Raw genomic sequence first — 25,844 nt, 5'->3', positions numbered from 1 at the left:
AAATTTCATTTGTCTTTTCTATAATTGTCATACTTTTTTGTAAGGAGTAAATGGCTTCTGTAAGTTCACCTTGTCTAATAAAACCACACAAATAAACAAGACATTAAAATTTTCTTTTTCTATAAGCATGGTGTACCTTCCTCTTCTAAAGAAAGGACTCGCCTCTCTTCACTTAATGTACCACCAAGTTATCGCTTGCCCATCATGGTCTTGAGATTATCATGCTTGATTCCGGCAGGCTTAGGTGTTTACAACAATATTACCAAAGCATACTCTCGAACTACACTGGACAGTACAGGCTTATTCCAAAATAAAAGTACACCACTAATCCACAATGTCGCTCTCGTTTGGGTATAGCAAAAGATCTACAATGTTTGTAATAACAACTTGTTAATTTAAAGACTTTGTCTCTCCTATTTTTTTTTTCCTATTAGTGTATTCTTGCAGGTTATTGGAGTTGGATTTTAACAACGAGTATGCTTCGAAGATGGTTACATCATTATGAAATTAGCAGTGCCATGGTTCGTTTAATTACGTTAACTGTCATTAACTGGTCAGTGTCCGCTTTTCTCAGTTCTCATTACGGTATTGATCAGCCCATTTGGAAGTGGATGACGATTTGCCTCATCTTTTTAATATCCAACGTATTGAAAATCACCTTGACATCCAATCCCAGATACTATTCTCACATTGAGGATATGCAAGAACCACGAGCCAATCATAAATCGACGTTTGTACGAGTGTTGATCCTGCCCTTAACCGTAGTGGTGTTCATTACCATGTTTGCCTCTCTTTATCAGGTAGGTCAAATGAGAAGACAGTCTTCTGTTTTGGCTGAGATGCGCATGGTAACACCGGTTGGACGACAACATCCTCAATTGGCTGAATCGGAAGTACGTGTCATGGTCTTTGTACTCTCGGCTTGGACACCCAAAAGTGTACAAAAGAGAAAGGTCTTTCGGGAGACGACCTTGAAGTTGATGCCAAAGGATAGTGAGCATATTTCATATTTTTATCGTTTCATCTTGGGTCAACCACCCAATGATCAAGTCAAGGAAAGTGTAGGTCCCCTAATTGACCAAGAAATTGAGGATTACGATGATATTTTATTATTGCCCTGTTCGGATTTGTATCAGGATTTAAGTCGAAAAGTGTATGCTGCTTTTGAATGGGCTGATGATTACAGCTTTGACTATTTTTTGAAAACGGATGACGATATTTTTGTTCGATGGGATACGGTGAGTAAGGAGATGGAATTGGCGGGACGTACACAACGTTATTGGAGAGGATTGGCATACTGGTAAGTGTGTGTGTCTGTGTGTAGATTTATGTAGCTGGTCTGATATCTTTTTTGCTAGGAATATACCACCAATTAGAAGTACTGAAAATAAGAACGGTGAACTCATCTATCCATTACCGATTTTCCCTCCTTATACTGCAGGTGCACTTTATATTCTCTCACGAGATGTGGTGCATTTAATTGCTGGTGTCAAAGGGCCTCGCATGTTTGTCAAAAATGAAGATCAAAATCTAGGTATCTGGTTATATCCGTTCAATATCCTACCCATCCATGATCGACGTATTCAACAAATAGATGTATGCGAAAACGATATGATTGGTAAACATTTTGGTGATTTTGGTGAAGCAGATGCGATTGGTGGAACCATGTATGATATGTTGGACAATTTAAAGAACGGTCGCAAGATGTGTGCAGGATTTAAAACGTCCGTGTGTGGTATGTGCTATCCTTGTCATGGTAAAGGAAATCATTGGAAAGAATGGAACTTTGATTGTGACGATAAAAAGGGGGTCACTTTACTGAATATGCCGCAGCTTACGGTCATGGAATAAATCAACTACCTACATAGACTATCTTCTCTGCCTGCCATAGATACCTCCCCCTCCTCCCTCCCCTTCCCCACATTTGTACAGTGACCTCCAGAAAAAAAAAAGGTATGGTCAGATTTTCTAAAAAGGCCATTACCTTATTTTTATATTTAGATTAGTGGGAGATTTACAAAAGAATATCACATAACATTACAATGTAATCTTGTTTTTTAAAATATATATATGATTCATTTTTGCCTACTTAATAATTAATATGATAGCCTTCATAACAACAGACATGAATTTGACCAAGTTGCGAATACCCAACACATTTTTTTTAGACTGCCGCAAAATTTTCAATAAATGCATGGATTGAGTGTTATAAAATTATAGCTAGATCAATTACAGGAATTAATATAAAGAGAAATGTCAATTAAGTGATCGCTCTTACCAGAAAACTAGGCTATGATTCAGGATTTCATTGAAAAAAAGAGAGCTTTCAATGACATTTTCTATAGATACGACGGCCATTGGCAAATATCTACAATAACCTTGGCAGCAGAACAGCAAATAAGAACTGTAACATCAGTTTTACATTTATTCGCGTTTGGTATTTCTCGGCTTCACCTTTTTTTTAAACCCATCCTTCCGGTTTTCTTGTTGAAACAGCCAATATCGTTAGTGAACTGAAGTAGGCTGTCCTCGACCAAAAAAAACATGCATCGACTCCTCTTCTATAAAGTCTGTTTTATGAATTCATGGTTGATCCTAAGGTCGTAGGCTCACTTGATTTGTAAGACGTCTCCATTCTTAGTCTGATATTTATTTTCATGCCATTTTAATTTGTACAAATTGAAACTTATTGATATATACTTTTTAGCTTAGTATTACAATTCCGGTATATAATAAACCCTAAGAACTGTACCATGAAGCTCGTTCAGGTCTCCCCCACCCCCGTCCATCCCCCCAAAATTCGGCTTGACACTTTATTTCTCACACACTTCTGCTTTAAACCCAGTTACACTTTTCTCTCTCACTCACATAAACATTAGAAAATGGCACAACGTCGAGTTGTCGTAACAGGGCTAGGTTTAGTTACACCACTTGGTGTTGGTGTCAAGACAGTTTGGAAGAACCTTTTAGAGGGACAATGTGGTATTGTTTCCTTGGCCGATGTCAAGGGGTTTGAAAAATTACCTGTTCGTATTGCTGCTTGTGTACCCCAAGGTCCAAAGGACCAAGGCCAATTTACTGCTAGCGAATGGCTCGACCGAGGCGTAAAGTATATTCTCTTTTTTTTTTTTGGACATTTATGCACGCGTATAACTTCAAGCTGACATATATGTATCTATTTTTAAAAAGGACGATCGAACTATGGCAAAGTTTTCGCATTATGCCATTGCTGCAGCACGTCAAGCCATTGCCGATGCCGAATGGACGCCAGAGACAGATCTTCAGAAACAACGCACGGTAATCAGGAACTTGGAACTTTTTAAAGTTCGCATATTAATATCTTGAAAAAAAAACAATAAGGGTGTGTGTATAGGTTCTGGAATGGGTAGTTTGGAAGATATCGTGGAGACATCTAGCGCTTATGCTACAGGAGTAAGCTGTCATGTAGACCTAATAAGTACCATCACATAAACTAATTAAAAAAGTGAACAGGGCTATAGAAAGGTATCACCTATGTTCGTACCCAAAATCCTGATCAATATGGCAGCAGGCCATCTTACCATGAAGTACGGATTCCAAGTAAGCCTTGATGACTAATAGACAATACTGGCAGATAGCTAAAATAAAAAAATGACATTTTAGGGGCCAAATCATGCTGTTTCTACAGCGTGTACAACAGGTGCGCATGCTATTGGCGATGCAATGAGATTTATTCAATATGGTGATGCAGACGTGATGGTAGCAGGCGGTACAGAATCCTCTGTACATCCATTAGCCATTGCAGGATTTGCACGCGCCAAATCTTTAGCCACGCAATACGAAGAGAACCCTACCGAGGCATCACGACCTTTTGATGGTGATAGATCTGGATTTGTGATGGGAGAAGGGTCTGGCGTGGTTGTGTTGGAGGAATACGAACATGCTAAAAAGAGAGGAGCCAAGATTTACGCTGAATTAAAAGGATATGGGTTATCCGGGGATGCACATCATATGACTTCACCACCTACCAATGGAGATGGAGCTATTCGATCCATGCGACGTGCTTTAGAAGTGGCTCAATTAAGTCCGGCAGAGATTGATTATGTGAATGCACATGCTACCAGTACACCGGTAGGCGATGCTGCCGAGAACAGAGCGATCAAAACCGTATTTGATGGTCATTGGGATAGATTAGCTGTGTCTTCCACAAAGGGAGCAACGGGTCATTTATTAGGTGCTGCTGGGGCTGTGGAAGCCATCTTTTCGATTCTGTCTGTGCATGAGGTAAAAGATGTATATTTTCAAGACCGATAACAGGATAATGACATTTTTTTCTTTAAATAATTATAGAACGTGGTTCCTCCTACATTGAACCTCTATAAACAAGACCCTGAGGAATTCAATTTGAATTACGTACCACGGGTTGCTCAAGAGAAACAAGTGAATGCAGTTATTACAAACAGTTTTGGGTTTGGTGGTACTAACGCTACTTTATGTTTTGCAAAAAGTGTTTAAAAAATAAAAATTTGTTTTAACGTAAAGGACTAAAAGATAAAGGTTTCAAGATAAAAGAGTTCATGTTATCAACTAAACGGACAGTTTTGTAAACGGTCTCTGGCCAGCCTTCTGTATTCCAGGCATCTTCTCTGGTTGTTTTCCGTGTTTGTAGGTCACTATATAGTGTGGTTGGTTTATGCAGAAAATAATAATAACTTCATATATCATCACTTACGGATAAGTCCACATGTGATAAACCGTGTTTAATTCACCCAGTTGCGTAAACCAAGCTCCCACGGGCTCACAAAACTGCTTACGACATTCCAATCCTTTTCTCCAATTCATTTCCCACTCTAACAATCTTCCGGGCTAATATAAAAAAAATGAAATTAGTATCGATCATAACAAATTGGAGAAAAAGAAAACTTGCTTTCAAGTTGTATTTTCGAAGTTCAAATATCCCGTTTGTAATTTTAGGTGGAGAAGTTTGCCAGAAGGAGAATTCTAACATCATGTTATTCTCACGAGAAATCAAAAGAGGTCTAAGTTTGTTCATGAATTCTTTATAGTCGGGATCTGCAGCTAATTTTTCATAGGTTTGCTGGTGGCCTGGATAACCTTTATATTCCCAAATATGAACTATTTTTTTTTCAAGACTTGGTGTTAAACATTTTTTTATGTATACAAAACCATTCAGCTTACCAAAGGTGTCGAGTTCTCCAATCTCGATAGACCAACTGCCGCATAAGTTGACATCGTTGGACGGATCATTGGCTATTTTGGGGAGGTGTTTGGATCTAGATAGACGAACAATATGATAAGAGAACACGATATATACGTAAAAGGGAAACATACAATAGAGAAATATACTCATCCACTTTGTCAGGCTTGACTTTATGAACTAATATAGGAATATCAGAAAAATAGAAGCTTGGAGTATAAATGAATAAATGTTACCTTGTAATTCATGCACGTATTTTCCTCTTGCCAAAACTTTGGAATGGGTTTGACGCTCCTCCTCCTTGATCTTTTTAGAACCATACAAGACGGCTTCAATGATTTCATTGGCGCGTCCTCCTTTTGCATCCTCTACTGTTGTATCGGTGATTTTCTCAGAAGAGGAGAGTATGCTCCGGTGAAATAACCTTTTCGTGAATACAGCAGTGGGTATACGTAATCCTGTTCTTGTTATTCTGGACAGCATCTTTTTTTTTTAAAAAAATATCTAGAAATATTTGAGCAAAAGAAAAAGGTTTTTTTATTCTTTGTTGTTTTTGTTGTTTAAATATTTTTCTCATGCAGCGTCATAAGGTTTTCCCACCTCTAGTTTACCTCCGCAAAAAAATTAGTTTCAAACACAAAGCTTAAAAAAATCATGTCAATGACGGGTTTTAAAGCGACTGTCGTTCCCGCACCAATGTCGGGCTTTAAAATATACATCTTACGTAATATTTCCATTTTTGGTGCGCGAAAGTAGTGCACCGAGCTATTACATAATATTTTCACTTTATGTTCGCTATGGCAGATCGTATTCATGTCTTACTTAAATACAATAAAACCTTCTGTTATAAAAATCACATGTCTCACCTTTAAATTTGTTCGCATTCTTATAAGATTAACACGTATAAGCAGTTTCACATAAATCAGGTTATTCCTTCATAGCATGCTTATGATAAAAATTAACAATTGGCAATACACATTTTACTGTTCGGCTACTTTGTTTTCACCAAGCTAAGAAGACGTCATTGCTTTTTAGTTTTTATCCGATAGTAACGAATACGATGTTATTCTTTCTTTCATACTTATCGGCAATGGAACGCGAATGCACTAGAATAGCAAAAGTACTTACGATTCCAAAGGTTTCGACCATTCGCGATTACTTTATTTTGTTACTTCAAAAATGTTCATTTTTTGATAGGTATAAATAGGACTAAAATTTAAAGAAGGGAGCTTTTTGAGCAAAGTACTGTTGCTTATGAAATATAGTACAAATACGTTGTCCCTTTCTTGACGCACCCATTCCGCGCACATAAAATGAAAATATTATGTAATAGCTCGGTGCACTACTTTCGCACACCAAAAATGAATGTATTATGTAATAAATATATTTTAAAGCCCGATTTCGGTGCGCTGTGGTAAGGCGATATTTCAGAGTACGAACCACTATAGCGCCTCAATAGCCCTCTGTGACCGTGTTTTGATGTAAAGCTTATGAAATGATACGAAGGGATTATATCTTGTGGTAGCCTGAGTAGTACTATGTACTACGCGGTGATATTATAAAGTCGTGGTTTTTCGTAATTCAATAAAACAGTAGTCCTTTTACATCCCTAATTTTACGAAATAGTACATTATCCTAACGTGCGTGGATTTTTGTATTATAGTCAAGAAAGTCTGCGAGTATAAAGTTTTATTAAGTCAACAGGTAAATCAGATCCCGATACAACATTTGGTGGAGTAGCTGGGCGTTACTTAATAGAACAAAGCAAGTCGAACGAATACTGAAGAACAACAGTTTTAAATATTATAGGTAATTACAAATCCTGGGAAGGCTATTTACCACTGGGTCCTAATTACAAATAATATCGTAGTCAAGAACAAAAATCGCTAAGAAATAGACCATAACATGTCTGTCTTAATCATTGATAAAGAAACCAATAAACAAATCACGGTGGCAACTGGGGAGACTAATACTCGGTCCCCACCCATGTTCTCTGGTACGGGTAGAACACAAGACCCCTTACGTTTCTTAGAAGACTTTGAGAAAGTATCTAAGTGGAACAATTGGCGAACGGACGAGAGGAAGAAAGAGACTTTCCTTCTATGTTTAACTGGTCACGCTGAAAGGTGGATGAAAAACCATCTAATGAATGATATGAAAACATTCGAAACCTTACTTTACGATGATGGTACTGAGAATTGCATTTTGTCCAAGTTCAAAGAAAATTATATCACGGAGGAGTGGTATGAGTTGTATACCAAGCATTACGAAGAACGAACCCAAACCAATGAAGAGACACCTTTGGAATTCATGGAGATTAAACGTTATCTTATGCAACGTGCTGGCCCTGATTGTATTGACCGTACTGAAAAACAAAAGGTTCGAGATATCATGAAAGGTTTACTACCTCAAGTCCGTATATTCTGTGAGAAGAAGCTCAAAGATCCTTTTAATAAAGAGGCAAAGAAGACACTTGATGGGTTAGATGGTTTGGAGAAGTTGTTGCGTTGGGCGGAGAGCTGCTTATACGAAGATCGTAAGGTGTTGAATGTTACGTCGGACGAAGAAAACATCGTGGGTAGTACATCCGTAAATGCTGTGCGCAGATTTGAGCGTAACAATAGTCGCACAGACCATTCAAGTGGTACAGCAAATAACAATAAGGCGAATATGACTGACTTTGAACGACTCGTATTAGCCAAGTTGGAGAAGCTGGATCTCATTGAGAATGAATTAGCCATGGTCAAGGATCGTGTTGACATGATGGAAAAGAACAATGCTGCTCAAGTAGGCCAATCTAGTTATCCGAGCCATAATGGTAACCATGGTACAGGTGGAAATAAGTTAAGGTGCTACAATTGTGATGGTGTAGGACATTTCGCTAGAAACTGTAACTCAATGTGTAATACTTGTGAACGTGCAAATCATTCGTCTTTTAATTGTCCTAAACGTAACCAGGAGAACGGTGGTGAAGGGCAAACGAATAATTCCCTCCAAGAGTCGAAGGATTTTCAGAACGGTCCCCTACATGCTTAGGAGTAGAGGGACCTTCTATTACAAACAATCCTAAAGCAAATAGTTCCTCAATACATGTTATCACGCACGGAGCCAAAACAGAAGAACACAAGGTCTATGCTACTGGTGCTACGAAGAAGACGCCAGAAGAGTTGAAAGCGGTTCGGTTACAAAATCTGGAAAAGGCTAGAAAGGCAAAGGCAGAGTATAAGAAATTGGATGTTGAAGCCAAACAACGTGGTGAGATACCACCCTCTATTGCGAGAAAACTGGAGCGGGAGTTTCCTATTATGTTAGATGACGAGAAAAAGGTGAAGCACCTAGATCTGAAGAAACAATTATGGGATACCCAAATACACGTAGCCCTACCTCAATTATTATACTATGCTCCTGAACTATGGTATCAATATCTCAACTTATTAGGTGGTCAACCCTCAACGAATAGAACAAAATCGATGGTTAAAGGTATGGCCGAGTCCATGGAAATTGACAAGGATGAGCTGCCAGCGGTAAATATGATCAATTTGGACACGACAAGTTTGGTACCGGATCGAACTAGTCTTCAATCTGTATTGGCCATTGTGGAAGACCAACGAAATTGTGAATTTCTGATTGATGGTGGTGCTGTAGTATCAATAGTCCATTGGGATCTGGTCAAACAATTGGGAAAGGAATCGTCAGTGTTACCTACGGATAAGGTGTTGAGGTTCGCTGGTGGGGAGATTGATATCCCGGTTGGTGTGGTTAAGCTAAAGTTACAATTTTCAGCTGAAGTTACAATTCATCATTCATTCTGTGTAAGCCAGAACCCGTTGACCCCAACATTGATTGGCATGGATTTTATCTTGGCGACTAAGGTAGCGACGAATCCCCATCTGAACAATTTGGTGTTTACCTCGGAGGAGACCAACAAGTTATATGAAATCCCTACTCACCCTGCAGGTGAAGGTTTCGACTTGGCAGTAGAGAATGATAACAACGCTATGGCTGTATCTGCGACCGTATCTGATAACAAAAGAAACCGAGAACTGAAAGACGTATTAATAGATTACGAATGGGTTTTTGAACCTGGGGAGAGTCAGCTATTATGGGTAAAGTTATCTGAACCCTCAACCAATTGGAAAGAGGATAAGGTCTTACAACCCTCTGGTGATATTTACAACAAGTACGGGTTGTATATCATGCCAACGGTGATGGAAAGGTCAGAAGTAGATAAACCTTATTGTATGGTGGTGGCCAATATGACGGTGAATGTCGTAAAGCTCAAGAAGGATACCATATTAGGACAATTGTTGAATAAAAGTACAGTACCTGTAGGAGTGCAGTACATGCAACAAATTGAGGAAATCATGGACATCATCACAGACATGTACATCAACCATCATGATAGTGATCAGGCAATCTATGCACCATCCATCCTAGAAGGGCCAATCTTCGAACCAACGAAGGAAGAATTGGAAACATTAGGTATTTCCAATATTTTGGTAGAAGTCAGGGCAAAACAGGCGAAGTCAAGTGTATATCATATCACTTATGGGTCGAAAGATAATGTGGAAAAGGCATCGGTATGTGCGGTGGGTGAAGATGACACGCCTAATTGGGATATCAACCCAAGCCTGACTCCGAGTCAAAGAGAGAAATTGGTCACGGTATTGAAGAAACATAAGTCGGTTTTTGCTACTTCCCTAAAAGAAATAAAATCCTTAAAAGTTGAACCATACACCATAAAAGTTAAACATGATGTTAAACCAGTGAAAGTCGCACCAAGGATGTTACCTATTGCCGCTAATGAATGGTTGAAAGGGTATCTAAAACAATTAACCGAATTGGACATGATTGAACCTTGTTCTGGTCCTTGGGCTGCAGCAGTGGTATTAGTACCGAATAACAAGGAGCAGCGAGCACCAAGAAGGAGGTTTAAGAAAATTCAGAAAGTACCGAAATTGATCTCCTCGCCTGGTAGAAAAGAACCAAAAGCAGTATGGTCCATATCTATCAATAATATAAATGAAACGAACGAAGTAGAGGAGAACGAGGTTGATGATATCAGTTCAATGGAAAGATTACAGTATGCAAGTAATGGAGTTCCTGATTCTGGATTAACGAGTGGTGTTCCGACTCAGCTGGCAGGACAAAAAGATCCATATCGATTATGTCTCAATTACAAACCAATCAACCTAGCAGTTCGAGATACAGGATATCCCATACCCAACATTAATTTCCTATTCACGTTATTGGCGAAGGCAGAGTACTATTCGGTATTTGACTGTTTAAAGGGTTTTTGGCAACTCGAAATTGATGAAGAGAGCCGGGATTATACTGGATTCGCAACAACGTTTGGTCAATATCGTTGGAAACGATTACCGATGGGATTAAAAGTTAGTCCGCAAGCATGGCAATCATGTGTAGACTCGATATTTTTCGAAGAATTGTATAAGTTCTTTCTTATATATATCGATGATGGATTAGTATTTTCCAAATCGTTTGATGAACATGTGAAGCAATTGGATATTATACTAGCAAAGGCCAAAGCTGCAAATCTATCACTATCGATTTCAAAATGTAAGTTCGGTTACCAAGAGGTGAAATTACTGGGACATCTGGTAGGAAGAGAAGGTTTCAAAATGGATCCAGCCAAGATAGATAAAATCGTAAAATGGCCAAGACCAAGAACTGTCACAGAAATAAGTCAGTTTGTAGGCATGATACAATATTATCGGCGTTATCTGAGGGATCTATCAGGTTTGATATCACCTATGAATAAGCTGAAACGGAAAAATGTTCCGTTTGTTTGGGGACATGAGCAAGAAGAAGCATTTCAAAGCTGTAAGGAGTTATTGACGGGCGATCAAGTATTAATTCATCCGGATTTTACAAGACCATTCATATTATTTACGGATGCATCAAATACGGGTATTGGGGGCGTGTTATCACAAGCGGAAGCGGGTAATGAAGACTTCATACGACCGGTATACTATGGTAGTAAAGCATTAACGGAGGCAGAAAAGCGTACTAGTATCTACGAAAAAGAATTCCTAGCCATCGTGTACTTTATTCATTTCTTTAAAGCATATTTGTTGGGTCATAAATTTGTGGTGTACACGGATCAGAAAAGCTTACAGTATTTAATCAAGTTCAATGAAGAAGCATCGGCGAAAGTAGTACGTTGGCAAGCTTCGTTGTTAGCTTATGATTTTGATATAATCTATCGTCCGGGAAAATTAAATGCAAATGCAGATGCTCTGTCCAGGTTACAAGCCGCATACTCAATAGGTCCAGAACTAGATGAAATTATCGAAGACTATTATCTCCCACTCAATGGTATCAAACATGGTCATGAAGAAGATGAATCAAAAATTAGTAAGAAAGCGAAGGGGCTAGGAGAAGAAAATATCTTTTCGAATGAAGATGGTATGGATCGACAGGAGTATGCTGATTTATGTGGATATCTGATCGCCTGGACCTTTAGAGAGGGGTTAAGTGAGTCGAAGCGGAAAGCCATTAAGAATAAAGCTAGACAATATGAAGTAAGACAGGGGACTCTGTTCAAGCGTGAATCAAGTACATTTCCACGAAGAAAGGTGTTACAAACTCATGAGGTCCTAGCGGTGCTGAAACAGAATCATGATCATTTATTGGCTGGACATATGGGTATATCGAGAACTTTTGACAAGATCAAGGAGATTTATTACTGGCCTGGCTATTACGATACTGTTAGACGTTACGTATCCTCGTGTCAATTATGTCAAGGTTTTGGTCCTCGAAATCCACCAGTCCCATTATCACTAGATGTAAAATCCTTCCGTTATGAACCGTTTTCCAATATCAGTATGGATTATATATCATTACCTCTTACGGCTCAGGGGAATAATGCTGCGTTGGTGATTATAGACAAGTTAACTGGGTGGGTTGAATGTAAGCCGACCGCATCACAAAGTAGTGCCTTTACATGCATGTCACTGTTCGAATGGGTATGTCAGTATGGAAAACCGAATCAGATTCATCTAGATAATGGGGTACATTTCCAAGCAGAAGAGGTTAAGGTCATGATGATGAGATCATATGGAATTCAAATCCGATTTGGAGTGCCTTACCATCCACAGGGACAAGGCAAGGTCGAGAGAGCAAACGGGACACTCAAAGCGATCATAAAGAAATTATCCTGGACATACACCAACGATTGGGATATGTGGGTGTCAGCCGCCGTATATGTAATGCGAACGTCGACTAAAAGAGACCATGGATATTCGGCGTTTCAACTGGTATATGGTCGTCAACCCCGAGAGTTGTTAGAGGCGGATCATGAGTATGAAAATGACACAGAGGATGATCAAGCCATTTGGGAACGTATAACGGAGATTATCAAACTTAATATAAATATCCTGCCAAAGGCCAAACAGAATATCCACAAGTACAAGTTAAATATGATCGAAAGATACAACAGGAATACTAAGATAGTCAAGTATTATGTCAATGATCTCGTAATGGTACATGAAAGAAGTCCTGCCGATAATAGGGTAACTTTGCTGGTACGGTGGTTAGGTCCCTTTCGTGTTGCTGAGGTCGTAGGGACGAATGTGTACGTGGTTAAAGACGAAGAAATGCGGTTGCCATTAACTTATCATGCAAACCAAATGAAGTTATACAAGACACGTCCTAGATTGGCAGTGCCGTTAAGTTATTATACCAAATAGAAATATGGGATAAGAGGGGTTGTAATGTGGTAAGGCGATATTTCAGAGTACGAACCACTATAGCGCCTCAATAGCCCTCTGTGACCGTGTTTTGATGTAAAGCTTATGAAATGATACGAAGGGATTATATCTTGTGGTAGCCTGAGTAGTACTATGTACTACGCGGTGATATTATAAAGTCGTGGTTTTTCGTAATTCAATAAAACAGTAGTCCTTTTACATCCCTAATTTTACGAAATAGTACATTATCCTAACGTGCGTGGATTTTTGTATTATAGTCAAGAAAGTCTGCGAGTATAAAGTTTTATTAAGTCAACAGGTAAATCAGATCCCGATACAACAGCGCTTAGAACTTCCCTTTATTTTCTATTAACTACATACTTTTTTATGCGTCTGTTTTTTTAGGACTATGAATACGCCTGTATTCTAGTATGTAAAGGCTCAAACATATTGATGAGTAAATATACAGTTAAATCATCCTGACGTAAGCCAGCTCTTGTTTATCAGCTTATAAATAAAACTCACCTCTGATTGAATAAACAATTAGATCATCCTGACATAAGCCAACTCTTGTTTATCAGTCTACAAATAAAAACCATTCAAACATTTTTTGTTTCCCTTCTTCTCTTCATTTGTTTCTTTTTATTCTTATGCTGAAGAGTATCATCTTTCTAAAGAGAAGTATTAAATATTGGGAAAATGTTAGTTAATAACAACTTTTGTTTCCTTTAAAAACACTAAAATATTACCTTTTTTTAAAAAAAAAGGATAGACTCCCATTTTTTATTATTACGGCTAAAGCTACACTTCTCGATACGATGAAGACTTTCCCATTACCCATTGTAGGCATTGTAAGCCTTTATCTTACATTACCAACCACGGTGGGTCAGAATGTAGAGTAGTAAGCTGTCTTTAGGTATCCGCTGATGGTTCCAAAATATGTAGAAAAATTTACAAAATACGAAGGTGCAGACATTGTCCGTAGCCGTCGTGTATTATGGAGAAGGTATGGTATTCTGTCCTTGTTTTTTTTGGGTGGGTTCTTCATTCTCACATCATTATTTTTTGTAGGCTTGACACCCATCAACAGGAACGAAAAAAGGCTCCGCTTGCTCAATATGCCATAAAAATTACAAATTAACTCAATCATTCTTCACCCATCTTAGACAGCATTGTGCTAAAATCGCACTTATAAATAATAAAATAAAATAAATAAATCGTCGATCCCACATGATCGACTCATATACCAAATACAATATCACAAAAGAAAAGAACATCAGGTATAAAAACTGAGTTACTACTTTAGAACTCAGTTTGACTTAAGATTTCTTAGAACCATCGTCCTCTCAATTCTGACAGAACAATAAGACTAGCTCATTGTTTACGAATCAATCCAATCATAAAGGCAATGACTGCTTAAATTTAAGGCACCATCGGACATGTATTATACCACCCAATGGTACCTTCACTAACTATTAGATAACCGTTTAAACTACAGATCCCAATAACTATAAATACCCTGCCTTCTACCATAATATAGAAAGGGATTCAGTTTTAAAACGAATAATAAGAATAAAAGCCTACAAGCACTATTAATCTTATTTACCTGTTTTTTATCTATTTTTTTCTGTGTTAAACAAAGTTTCTCCACAAGCATGACCTAAAATGCGTCCATTGTAATTAAGAAAAGAAAAAAGGGAAAGCATAAAACTAGTCCTGTGGATGGTTCCTTTTTCTGTTCGAAGTATGGTGGTGTACAGGCGAACCATATTGAAACTGGTTGCCATAGTTTCGAGAAGGAATACTCAACGAGTTGACCAGCATCAGCAATAACTTAGACTATGATGAACACCATGTGGATGAAAAAGAGGCAGATGAAAGTACAGATCAGCATTCGGTTAGCGAAGAAAAAACAGATAACGAAAAGACAAACAATGTTGGCATCACGCACATTCCACCGTCGACATTATCATTGGAGGTACCATCGACAACAAAACTGCATCGTCTCACACATCGCGACGTGATCTTGACATCCACAGACTCTCTCACCGCCGATAAGGCGACTCAAGAGGATACAATGATGCTGGCCAGATTGAGCCGATGGGTCCCCGTTGTATACAACCACAACAATATGCAGTACGAATTGTTGCTTCCATATTACTATCAAAAAACCAAACGATAGGTACGTGGTGCAGTCCCACCAACAATCATAATCACTCTTCAAAAGAGGTTATGGCGATCGATACTGATCACTTTATCCAACATTTGAGACTTACAACGTAACTAATAAGCACATATTCGACGTTGAAGCTAATACTAACTGGTTTTCTCTCTCTCGTTAGTAAAGCTTCGAAAAAACTGGCGGATAGCCTGCACGAGGAAATAACAGATGAAATGACTGATTTACTTAACAGGGATTGGCTACAGTATCCGCAAATGCGATACTGCACATCACAACTACTAGTAGGTGCGATCATCATCGAAGGTTCAAAAGCTATTGTTATCAACGCTTTGGAACCGTATTCTCGAGACACACTACTCGATGCACATCACGAGCGGAAGTTATTCGGCGCTGCGACGTCATTTCCTTCCGAAACTAATCAATACGGCTTTCTTTCAATATGCCAACTGTCAATTTCTGATGGTCTCAAATTGACTATCGGTTCGCGTACTTGCAATTTCCTTGTAACCTCTGGCCTTCGTCTCGACATTATTTCTTGATGTTAGCTCCATTGCAGCTTGCAAGTCCGAGCTGTCAAATCAAACACTTTCCCTTTCTCAGATGATGCCTTCCTTGTACTTGCTCAGGCAGGCGAGGAGCAAATTCGACCATTTGTCAACCTACACCATGTGCCGTTTGGTTTCAACGATTGCTTCGCAGATGGAATTACAACTGTTGACAATTTGGACACTAACAGATCAAGAGTTGAGCCACACATCCATCAGCCAAGAAAAAATTGGATCTTTGCTTCTCAGGGAAATTACAACACAAGTTATCAAAGATGGGGAAAAAGCTGTATTGAAATTGGATGTGATGTTTGAGATATGAAAATGGATAAAACAGAATAAAAAAAGAAGTAATAAGAAATGAGTGTCTACTTATCCTTTATTAAAATTATGGAGAGAAAGTCATCGCAAAAAGGAGGACGCTTTATATATCACACATCTGGGAGATTGAATCTGGTAAAGCTTGTTTCTTTCTTCTGAAACATGGCAGTTAGACTTACATGGTCTTAAGTCAATCAATACTTTCTTATATTGATTGGCCCAAATTACTGTTATTGGCAACACATTACTTAACAGTCAGTTGACTGATTTGGTAGACAGCATCAAAAACAAGCGAGAAAATGATAAAAAATCGAACTTATCAGCAAAGCATTATACGATTAGATTGGTTTACCGCCTTTCATGGTATTTTTACCCGCTCCTTTCTCTATTCATGCTCTACATTATCATACCTTCTTCCCATCAGTCATAAATAGAACAAAACGGCCGATTGATTATTCCATTCTTGTTATCAGCATTTTGTATTTCCCCTCTCCTTAAATGTGACGACATAAAGATAGTTGATTTTTACTGTCCTATTTACATATCGAGCTATTTTTTAATAAAAATAAAGTTAAATAAGAGTGTGAAGCACTTTGTATCCTTCATGATGATTTCTGACTGAGACAATAAATACGCTCTTAACCAAGTCAGACCAGGTAATTATACAATTTGGAGCAACAAAATAACTCAGTATGTTATTTCGAGGTAACAGAAATGATATTTTGTATATTAAGTTGTGTAGACTTTTGTTAAGTTTGATGAATTTCTTAGGGTTAATAGTTGTGATATTCAAACGTTCTTAAAAGTAATGTTGTAGTAGTTCAAATATCTTAAAAAATAAAAGAAATTACAAAGACAGTAAGTGATATACTTTGAGACAGCTGCCGAGCTGCCGACCGCCTCGACTCACTTTAACTAGAGCTGAAGACCACCTCTACCCACTTTAATAAGAGCTGACGACCACCTCTGCCAACTTTAATAAGAGCTGACGACCACCTCTGTCAACGTTTATTAGAGCTAACGACCACCTCTGCCAACTTTTATTAGAGCTGACGACCACCTCTGCCAACTTTTATTAGAGCTGACGACCACCTCTGCCAACTTTAATAAGAGCTGACGACCACCTCTGCAAACTTTAATAAGAGCTGACGACCACCTCTGCAATTTTAATAAGAGCTGACGACCACCTCTGCAAACTTTAATAAGAGCTGACGACCACCTCTGCAAACTTTAATAAGAGCTGACGACCACCTCTGTCAACGTTTATTAGAGCTGACGACCACCTCTGCAAACTTTAATAAGAGCTGACGACCACCTCTGCAAACTTTAATAAGAGCTGACGACCACCTCTGCCCACTTTAATAAGAGCTGACGACCACCTCTGCCAACTTTAATAAGAGCTGACGACCACCTCTGTCAACGTTTATTAGAGCTGACGACCACCTCTGCAATTTTAATAAGAGCTGACGACCACCTCTGCAAACTTTAATAAGAGCTGACGACCACCTCTGCCAACTTTAATAGGAGCTGACGACCACCTCTGCCAACTTTAATAGGAGCTGACGACCACCTCTGTCAACGTTTATTAGAGCTGACGACCACCTCTGCAATTTTAATAAGAGCTGACGACCACCTCTGCAAACTTTAATAAGAGCTGACGACCACCTCTGTCAACGTTTATTAGAGCTGACGACCACCTCTGTCAACGTTTATTAGAGCTGACGACCACCTCTGCCCACTTTAATAAGAGCTGACGACCACCTCTGTCAACGTTTATTAGAGCTGACGACCACCTCTGCCAACTTTAATAGGAGCTGACGACCACCTCTGTCAACGTTTATTAGAGCTGACGACCACCTCTGCAATTTTAATAAGAGCTGACGACCACCTCTGCAAACTTTAATAAGAGCTGACGACCACCTCTGCCAACTTTAATAGGAGCTGACGACCACCTCTGCCAACTTTAATAGGAGCTGACGACCACCTCTGTCAACGTTTATTAGAGCTGACGACCACCTCTGCAATTTTAATAAGAGCTGACGACCACCTCTGCAAACTTTAATAAGAGCTGACGACCACCTCTGTCAACGTTTATTAGAGCTGACGACCACCTCTGCAATTTTAATAAGAGCTGACGACCACCTCTGCAAACTTTAATAAGAGCTGACGACCACCTCTGCCCACTTTAATAAGAGCTGACGACCACCTCTGCCAACTTTAATAAGAGCTGACGACCACCTCTGTCAACGTTTATTAGAGCTGACGACCACCTCTGTCAACTTTAATAGGAGCTGACGACCACCTCTGCCAACTTTAATAAGAGCTGACGACCACCTCTGTCAACGTTTATTAGAGCTGACGACCACCTCTGCCAACTTTAATAGGAGCTGACGACCACCTCTGTCAACGTTTATTAGAGCTGACGACCACCTCTGCCAACTTTAATAAGAGCTGACGACCACCTCTGTCAACGTTTATTAGAGCTGACGACCACCTCTGCCAACTTTAATAGGAGCTGACGACCACCTCTGTCAACGTTTATTAGAGCTGACGACCACCTCTGCAATTTTAATAAGAGCTGACGACCACCTCTGCAAACTTTAATAAGAGCTGACGACCACCTCTGCAAACTTTAATAAGAGCTGACGACCACCTCTGCAAACTTTAATAAGAGCTGACGACCACCTCTGTCAACGTTTATTAGAGCTGACGACCACCTCTGTCAACTTTAATAAGAGCTGACGACCACCTCTGCCAACTTTAATAAGAGCTGACGACCACCTCTGTCAACGTTTATTAGAGCTGACGACCACCTCTGCCAACTTTAATAGGAGCTGACGACCACCTCTGTCAACGTTTATTAGAGCTGACGACCACCTCTGCAATTTTAATAAGAGCTGACGACCACCTCTGCAAACTTTAATAAGAGCTGACGACCACCTCTGCCAACTTTAATAGGAGCTGACGACCACCTCTGCCAACTTTAATAGGAGCTGACGACCACCTCTGTCAACGTTTATTAGAGCTGACGACCACCTCTGCCAACTTTAATAAGAGCTGACGACCACCTCTGTCAACGTTTATTAGAGCTGACGACCACCTCTGCCAACTTTAATAGGAGCTGACGACCACCTCTGTCAACGTTTATTAGAGCTGACGACCACCTCTGCAATTTTAATAAGAGCTGACGACCACCTCTGCAAACTTTAATAAGAGCTGACGACCACCTCTGCCCACTTTAATAAGAGCTGACGACCACCTCTGCCAACTTTAATAAGAGCTGACGACCACCTCTGTCAACGTTTATTAGAGCTGACGACCACCTCTGTCAACGTTTATTAGAGCTGACGACCACCTCTGCCAACTTTAATAAGAGCTGACGACCACCTCTGTCAACGTTTATTAGAGCTGACGACCACCTCTGCCAACTTTAATAGGAGCTGACGACCACCTCTGTCAACGTTTATTAGAGCTGACGACCACCTCTGCAAACTTTAATAAGAGCTGACGACCACCTCTGCAAACTTTAATAAGAGCTGACGACCACCTCTGCAAACTTTAATAAGAGCTGACGACCACCTCTGCAAACTTTAATAAGAGCTGATGACCACCTCTGTCAACGTTTATTAGAGCTGACGACCACCTCTGTCAACTTTAATAAGAGCTGACGACCACCTCTGTCAACGTTTATTAGAGCTGACGACCACCTCTGCCAACTTTAATAGGAGCTGACGACCACCTCTGCCAACTTTAATAAGAGCTGACGACCACCTCTACCCACTTTAATAAGAGCTGACGACCACCTCTACCCACTTTCATTAGAGCTGACTGTCGTATTTTGGTACGATTTACTTAAGAATAATTAAGCAAATCGTTTAAATAAATGAACTAGAAAATCAAAACAACCTTTGATGCTGCATATCAGCATACGCTTGTATACTGCTATACAACTTCTCCTACTACGAGTATATACCTCTATATTATACATTGCATGATTGGCCTAAATATGATATATACGAATGACAGTTGAATACATGACGCTATACCACTGAGTTACGATATCACCGATCGAGAAGAGAATCTTCTCAGATCAAACAAGAATTATAAGAAAGATAATGAATAAATGATCAACTACAACTATAATGTTCTACTGCCAATTACACTTGACAAACAAGTATGCATCTTTTACAGCAATCGTTGCATGATCTGATAAATAGATGTCTCGTAACACTAAAGATTTATTAGAATACTCGTGCTCCCGATCCACTGATATGGGACAACGTTAACTGGAAACAATTCGAATGAGTGATATTCATTTAACCCAAGACGGGAAACAAAGTATAGATCTATTCCAAAACCAGAACGGTTGACTCATCATTAAAAACCCAGGAGAGTTGTGCTATATAAGACGGATCAATTATTTCATAGCAGCAGAGTTCTTTTACATATTTTTATCTCATTATTTCTCAAGTGTATTGTTTTTGTCAAATACCACACACTCAACTCTTTATAAGACGGTATCCTTACTTATTGATTATTTCATAGTCTTATTTGATATCTGCTAAATGTTACAGGGCCTATATTTTTATCATAAAAAACTCCCTAGCTTATAAGAAAGAACTACAGAGACTCGTTTCTTCAATTGTCTATTATTTTTTTTTTCAAATGATCACACATATAATAATCAATCGTGTCAAAGTAATAATCAAATGAAAGCATTTCATTATATCAAACGATCGAATGGAATGAGTAGTTTTGCATCTATTTAAACAAGTAACCAAATTAACCAGTTACATACTGGCCATGTATTCAAAAAAAAAAAAAAAAAGGCAGAAAAAAAAAACCTGTGTATCTAAATGCTCACTCAATCCGTTCTAACAGGAAATTGGGTAACCGTTTGCTAGAAATCCATTCAGGTATGACTTATTTTATTCCATCCTATTTAACAAGAATTCATCCAAACAAGTAAATGTATAACCATTTTGTACAGCAACAGTAAACTTGCTGGGAGAATCGGGCAAGTGAAATTATCCTTAGATGACATTTAGTTATAGAACTAGTATGAAAAAATAAGGCAAGGGCTATTCCTCTTCTCTAACATATTAAATTTTATAGGCTGTCATCATGAAGCTGTCAATCTTTTTTTTTTTTTTTTATTATTAGTTTTCGGATTCAATGTTGATGCAATTTAGATTACTGGAGGTTAATATTATTTACTAAAGGGTATTAGGTAGACATTTCAATTTATGGAGCCAAGCATTAATTAATCCGATGTTTGCGATACCAATATGGATCATTCTTTTTTTTTTTTTTTTGAAAATACTATTGGTCCTTCAAACTTCGTGCAGGAAAATGGAGATAAAGTGATGTTTGTGTCTGACATGTGGAGGAAATCCTCAAATATTAACATTTCTTTTATTGAACCACGAGGACTTTTGATCTGACGCCATGTCTTTTTTTTTGCCCTCGAACAAGTGTATGCTTGAAGGGTTATCCCACCCCCCTTTTTTTTTATGTTCTTTGCTTCTCCTTTTTGCGTATTATTAGATAAAGCTCCGATCAGCTCATTTTACTTTAAATACATCAAGACAATTAAAAATGTGCTTGGCGTTTTTTTTTTTGGGTTTGTAAAAATCTTACTTGATAAACAGGGTGATTTTTAATTTTTTTTCGTACGAAAAAACATGGACAGTTATCAATTTTTCTAGGCTACCTGGTACAACTTTCGATACTCTAGAAAAAAAACTACTGCATTACTTAAATGAAAAGAAGTTTAATAAGCAAACCTTTATTTGTTCTTTATTGTGTCACCCAATTTTGCAATTGTATTTAATTTAATTTTTCTTGAATCAAACAGGTCTTCTTCAGGAACCCACTGATGATAGGGGGCATCTAAATGGTTCTGTGCGACTAAAAAAAAAAAAATTGGATAAGAAAGCCCAACTGTTCTGTTGTAAAAAAAAAATGTGCAGGTTATGATAGAAACTCACTCACAAAATTGATATGACACCCAAAAAGTTTAAAGCCATCCACAATTAAACAATCTACCACAACAGTCTCCAAATTAAGCAAGATTCGAATCCCAAAGCAGATCGGCGGTCATGATCAGCATTCAAACGCAACAGGTAACTGGCGGAAAAAAGTTTGATATTTATATATACCAAAAAAATGAAGATCGTAGAGAAAGAGACTTTCCCTCAAGATCAGTAACCACGGTGACGACTTCCAAAACGATGCATTTAAGCTTTTTGCGGAGTTTGTATTACAGTGTTTTAAAATGTGTACGTTTTAAAGCTTTCATAGATTCGTGTTGTCATATTGGAATAATAGAGTTATATGACGTGATGTAATTAAAGTCAATGGGATATATAGTTTACACTTTGAATCAATCCAGTGGTACAATTTTAATTGTATTTTTAGGTGATGTTCTTGCATGAGACAAGGATTAATAAATAAATTCAATATGATGGATTGTCTAGATGATAGAAATATAGAGCATGTAAATGACTTTTTTTTTTTTGGTTGTGAAACGATGATGAAAGAAAGATCGGGTATAATGCTGACATGCATACATATATCGGCTGTTTTGTCCTCCTCGGTACACATTGGTTAGGACACATGAGGATAGCGTAACGATTTGTTTATAAAAAAAAAAGACCCTTTACCCCACCCAATGGACTGTGGGAAATTTAATAGAGATACCTTACCTTTCAAAATTTGAACCCCATCCCCCATCCCTTAAACCACACACCAGATGATCCTTTTGGTCAGTTTGCAATCAATACTTTTTCTTTTCTTGTGAATGCATGAAACTACCCATCCCCCTAAAAACCTCATCCTCTTTTTTTTTTAAGAAGCATAAAATAAATGATTATGATGGAATAATAAATAATCCCTCCCACAACAACAAAAAATTTATTTGGACTCTACTACTACTTGTTCGGGCTGTTTCCAAACAAAGCTAGAAAGATAGCCAGTCCATGTGAGAGGTGCAGCTGTGGTGTCAGTGGATTTGATATTGACAAATGAATCGTGGCTATCCGTCCGTTCCAATTCGACTAGTTCATTGATGGGTGTGGATGGGGTTGCTATGGGTTCATCCGAAGGTGGAGGAGGAGTGACGGATTTGAGAATAAATGTGGAGAAAAGGTGATAAGGACTAATGATACCGCCTGTTCCTGCTGGTGGTTCTGCTTGTGTAGGTGGGGGAAGCGCTTGCTCAGCAGTTGCTTCTTCTTCTTGTTCATGCCCCTATATTTAATACATGTTAAGAAAAGAAAAAATGGATGGGGGAGAATATTTTAGTTTGAACCTTGAATACGGTGTCTGATATCATGCGTTTGATAGATTCAATGACATATTTGCCATAGATCAAGACGGATTCTTTTAATTTGGCTTGAATATCTAGTAAGGTATGATCTATGTCCTTCTCATGTGCTTGTAAAAATGGATCTAAATAAGTAGTGTAAAATACAGAAGCACCCTTTTTTTTTGTTGGTGGTCATGTTAGTTTTTTAAAAAAAAGAATCGTTTGTTTTGTTTAGACGGGAAACCAACCTGTGTCTGAGGCAAGATTAACCATAGAACAATGATTAATTTAATCTCAGTGTAGAAGGGAAACCTTATTTGCATGAAAAAAACATCAGATTTATTTATTATTTTTTACCGCAGCAGACACACACCAGCTTACCAGAATAAAAAGATGTCGGAAAAATATTCCACAGCAAGAAACGAAATGGAGACGATCCAAAAGGTCAAGAGAGATGCAAACTCTTGTTGGTTATTTCGCTTGATAGCCTTATAAGAAATATAAGCAGGGTATAATTGTAAAAGCCCTAATTTCACACAAAAGTAAATGCCTAATGTTAACATTTGAAGGAGAAAAAGAAAAAGAAGAATTAAAAAATAAACGTTTTTATTTTATTTACGAATAAAAAAAAAAACTCCCTATTAAAATACTTTATTTGCTCGGCATGGGTCGGGAAGTCAGGTGAGAGGATGATTAAAATAAATAAAGGGTATCCTCATAAGTTTTTTCATTGCGATATTCACCACTACTGATAGATGCAGTCTTGTGTAATAGGGATGTGAATACAATAGCAGGATCTTGACCCGTGGTCGTCTTTTGATGTGCCCGTTTTAATAAAAGCAACCGATTACGTGTTCTTTCTTGTTCCTTTAACGGCTCTTTTGCCTGTTGGATTAACCTTTTAAAGCACACTGCGTCTTGCGTGAATTTATTCATTTTTATAAGAATAAAAAGAAAAGAGAAAAAAAAGAAGAAAAAAAAAGTTTTTTTTTATTATTATTATTATTATTATTATTCACACATACACATAAATATCAAGTGACTTTGGTTGCGTAATCATGAATCAATGCCTTGACAGCATCCATTGTACCAAACGTAGCGCAAAAGACGCCCACAGTAGCCACAGCAAAGCAAGCAATAAATTCGAGATAATAGTATTTTCCTTTCCGTTTTGACCAATTCAGCTTCATCCAAAAGATGCTGGGTAAAATAAAGGTCAATGTATCTGAACAAATGGTCCCCACCAAGTTCATGAAATCCGAGAAAAAGGGGATAAACATGGCAATCACACCACATGCCACCACTTGGCCCAGGCGTAAAATGATACGCATTAACTTGCGTTGATGTCTTTCTTCTTCTTCGTCCTTTGATTCTTCATCCTCATCAATCCTAAGCCAGGATTCAATACGTGTGGTGAATACATAGAGGTAGAAAGGAATCACGAGTAAGACATGGATGGTGATGACAATCATGGCTACATTTTGTGAAGATCCTATAGGTAGACTCTTATAGATGGGTGACTCAACATGACTACCAAAGACGAGATAGCATACAAGACCCATGGTAAAATACATGATACTAATGACACAGGTGGCTACCAATAATACTTTGGACCATCTTTGAGGTGTCTTCATTGAAGCTTCCAAGTGTGGGTATATGACATGCCCACAATAGGAAAAACTAAAGGTACTAAAAGCAATCGGTATATTTCTGGTAATAGCTACATCATGATGTACAGCATGTGTCTTTTCACTAAAATCCGACATGGAGACAACACAGACGACAAGCAAGAGACAGACGGTAGCCATGGAAGCAAATGTACTGAGAAAGGAAACATCCTTCATATTCCTGACTAATATGAATGGAACACCTACGACTACAGCAATAATCCAAATGCATGCTCTTCTATCAAGCCAGATAAAACCATACTGAGATAGTATATCAGAGATATTTTCGCTGGCTAGTATTACATAAATGGTAGGAGTTAGAAAGAGCATGAGGAGAGAGAAAAGAGAGCCAATGAACTGGCCTGGTCTACCAAAGGCAGCGAAACCAATGTCTGCATAATCTTTAAGTCGCCTATTTTCAGTGTAGAGGCATTTGATGAGGATGATGCCTGTGAATTGGGACATGGATGCACTGAGGATTAAAAATAAGAGACCAATCCAGCCTGATCTACTGAGTGCATGTGCTATAGCCAATATACCTGTGCCTGCCACCACGCAACTATACAGATATAACCCCCAAAAATAAAGTTTAGGCTTAAAGATATAAAAATGTATTCGTTGTTTAAAGACCTTACATAATACTGGATAGAGTGGAAGTGTTTGACACATTTCTCATGTCATGAGTACTGTTATGAACTTGAACCGTTCTTTTGGTTGTAGTCGTTGTGGTGGTAACTACGGTATGAACCTCTTTTGTGGCATCATTTTCAAGGTCAATGACCTCAATGATATCCAGAGATGCAGAGTTCATTTTATAATAAAATGTGAAAAGATAAAAGAAAAAAAGAGAGATGATCAGTGGGTATCAGGAGAGAGAGAGAGAGAGTTTCTCTCTTTTCCCCCAACATCATAGG

General features: G+C 38.4%; 6 protein-coding genes across 6 annotated transcripts; 3 read left to right on the top strand and 3 right to left on the bottom strand.

Moving 5' to 3' along the window:
• The first annotated feature begins 24 nt into the window (after positions 1-24).
• On the top strand, positions 25-2,091 carry EV154DRAFT_434087 (galactosyltransferase-domain-containing protein). The gene is made up of 4 exons (XM_051596758.1): positions 25-59; positions 127-351; positions 435-1,300; positions 1,359-2,091. The coding sequence occupies exons 1-4, from the start codon at positions 51-53 to the stop codon at positions 1,849-1,851; spliced, it is 1,593 nt and encodes a 530-aa protein (XP_051463552.1). The 5' UTR covers positions 25-50; the 3' UTR covers positions 1,852-2,091.
• A 730-nt stretch (positions 2,092-2,821) lies between these two features.
• Positions 2,822-4,494, top strand: EV154DRAFT_546985 (putative beta-ketoacyl synthase; the record flags this gene model as incomplete). The annotated part of the gene is made up of 6 exons (XM_051604726.1): positions 2,822-3,104; positions 3,190-3,297; positions 3,361-3,432; positions 3,493-3,579; positions 3,643-4,263; positions 4,330-4,494. The coding sequence occupies exons 1-6, from the start codon at positions 2,883-2,885 to the stop codon at positions 4,492-4,494; spliced, it is 1,275 nt and encodes a 424-aa protein (XP_051463551.1). The 5' UTR covers positions 2,822-2,882.
• On the bottom strand, positions 4,442-6,012 carry EV154DRAFT_546984 (uncharacterized protein; the record flags this gene model as incomplete). The annotated part of the gene is made up of 7 exons (XM_051604725.1): positions 4,442-4,652; positions 4,712-4,845; positions 4,907-5,115; positions 5,179-5,273; positions 5,332-5,377; positions 5,434-5,680; positions 5,809-6,012. The coding sequence occupies 7 exons, from the start codon at positions 6,010-6,012 to the stop codon at positions 4,511-4,513; spliced, it is 1,077 nt and encodes a 358-aa protein (XP_051463550.1). The 3' UTR covers positions 4,442-4,510.
• Positions 6,013-15,075: 9,063 nt separating this feature from the next.
• Positions 15,076-15,615, top strand: EV154DRAFT_400565 (uncharacterized protein; the record flags this gene model as incomplete). The annotated part of the gene is made up of 2 exons (XM_051595273.1): positions 15,076-15,185; positions 15,249-15,615. Coding segments are annotated over 2 exons (477 nt in total), but the record flags the coding sequence as incomplete, so codon positions are not given.
• A 7,801-nt stretch (positions 15,616-23,416) lies between these two features.
• Positions 23,417-23,839, bottom strand: EV154DRAFT_490555 (TB2/DP1, HVA22 family-domain-containing protein). The gene is made up of 2 exons (XM_051599439.1): positions 23,645-23,839; positions 23,417-23,575 (listed from the first exon to the last, which is right to left on the bottom strand). The coding sequence occupies exons 1-2, from the start codon at positions 23,824-23,826 to the stop codon at positions 23,461-23,463; spliced, it is 297 nt and encodes a 98-aa protein (XP_051463548.1). The 5' UTR covers positions 23,827-23,839; the 3' UTR covers positions 23,417-23,460.
• A 425-nt stretch (positions 23,840-24,264) lies between these two features.
• EV154DRAFT_490552 (transmembrane amino acid transporter protein-domain-containing protein) lies at positions 24,265-25,821 on the bottom strand. Its single transcript, XM_051599438.1, has 2 exons — positions 25,566-25,821; positions 24,265-25,489 (listed from the first exon to the last, which is right to left on the bottom strand). The coding sequence occupies exons 1-2, from the start codon at positions 25,739-25,741 to the stop codon at positions 24,298-24,300; spliced, it is 1,368 nt and encodes a 455-aa protein (XP_051463547.1). The 5' UTR covers positions 25,742-25,821; the 3' UTR covers positions 24,265-24,297.
• Between the last annotated feature and the right edge of the window lie 23 nt (positions 25,822-25,844).

This window comes from Mucor mucedo, assembly GCF_025094135.1.
Source record: "Mucor mucedo strain NRRL 3635 chromosome Unknown EV154scaffold_2, whole genome shotgun sequence".
Lineage (NCBI taxonomy): Eukaryota > Fungi > Mucoromycota > Mucoromycetes > Mucorales > Mucoraceae > Mucor > Mucor mucedo.
This window is presented reverse-complemented; position numbering and strand designations above follow the sequence as displayed.

Excerpts from the sequence above, each read along its gene's own strand:
- EV154DRAFT_434087 (XM_051596758.1), top strand. Across the intron at positions 352-434 it reads ACAATGTCGCTCTCGTTTGG|TGTATTCTTGCAGGTTATTG; the intron begins GTATAGCAAAAG and ends TTTTCCTATTAG. Across the intron at positions 1,301-1,358 it reads TGGAGAGGATTGGCATACTG|GAATATACCACCAATTAGAA; the intron begins GTAAGTGTGTGT and ends CTTTTTTGCTAG.
- EV154DRAFT_490555 (XM_051599439.1), bottom strand. The coding sequence starts at position 23,826 with ATGTTAACATTAGGCATTTACTTTTGTGTGAAATTAGGGCTTTTACAA. Across the intron at positions 23,576-23,644 it reads TCCGACATCTTTTTATTCTG|GTTTCCCTTCTACACTGAGA; the intron begins GTAAGCTGGTGT and ends CATGCAAATAAG.
- EV154DRAFT_490552 (XM_051599438.1), bottom strand. The coding sequence starts at position 25,741 with ATGAACTCTGCATCTCTGGATATCATTGAGGTCATTGACCTTGAAAAT. Across the intron at positions 25,490-25,565 it reads TCCACTCTATCCAGTATTAT|TTGCGTGGTGGCAGGCACAG; the intron begins GTAAGGTCTTTA and ends ATATCTGTATAG.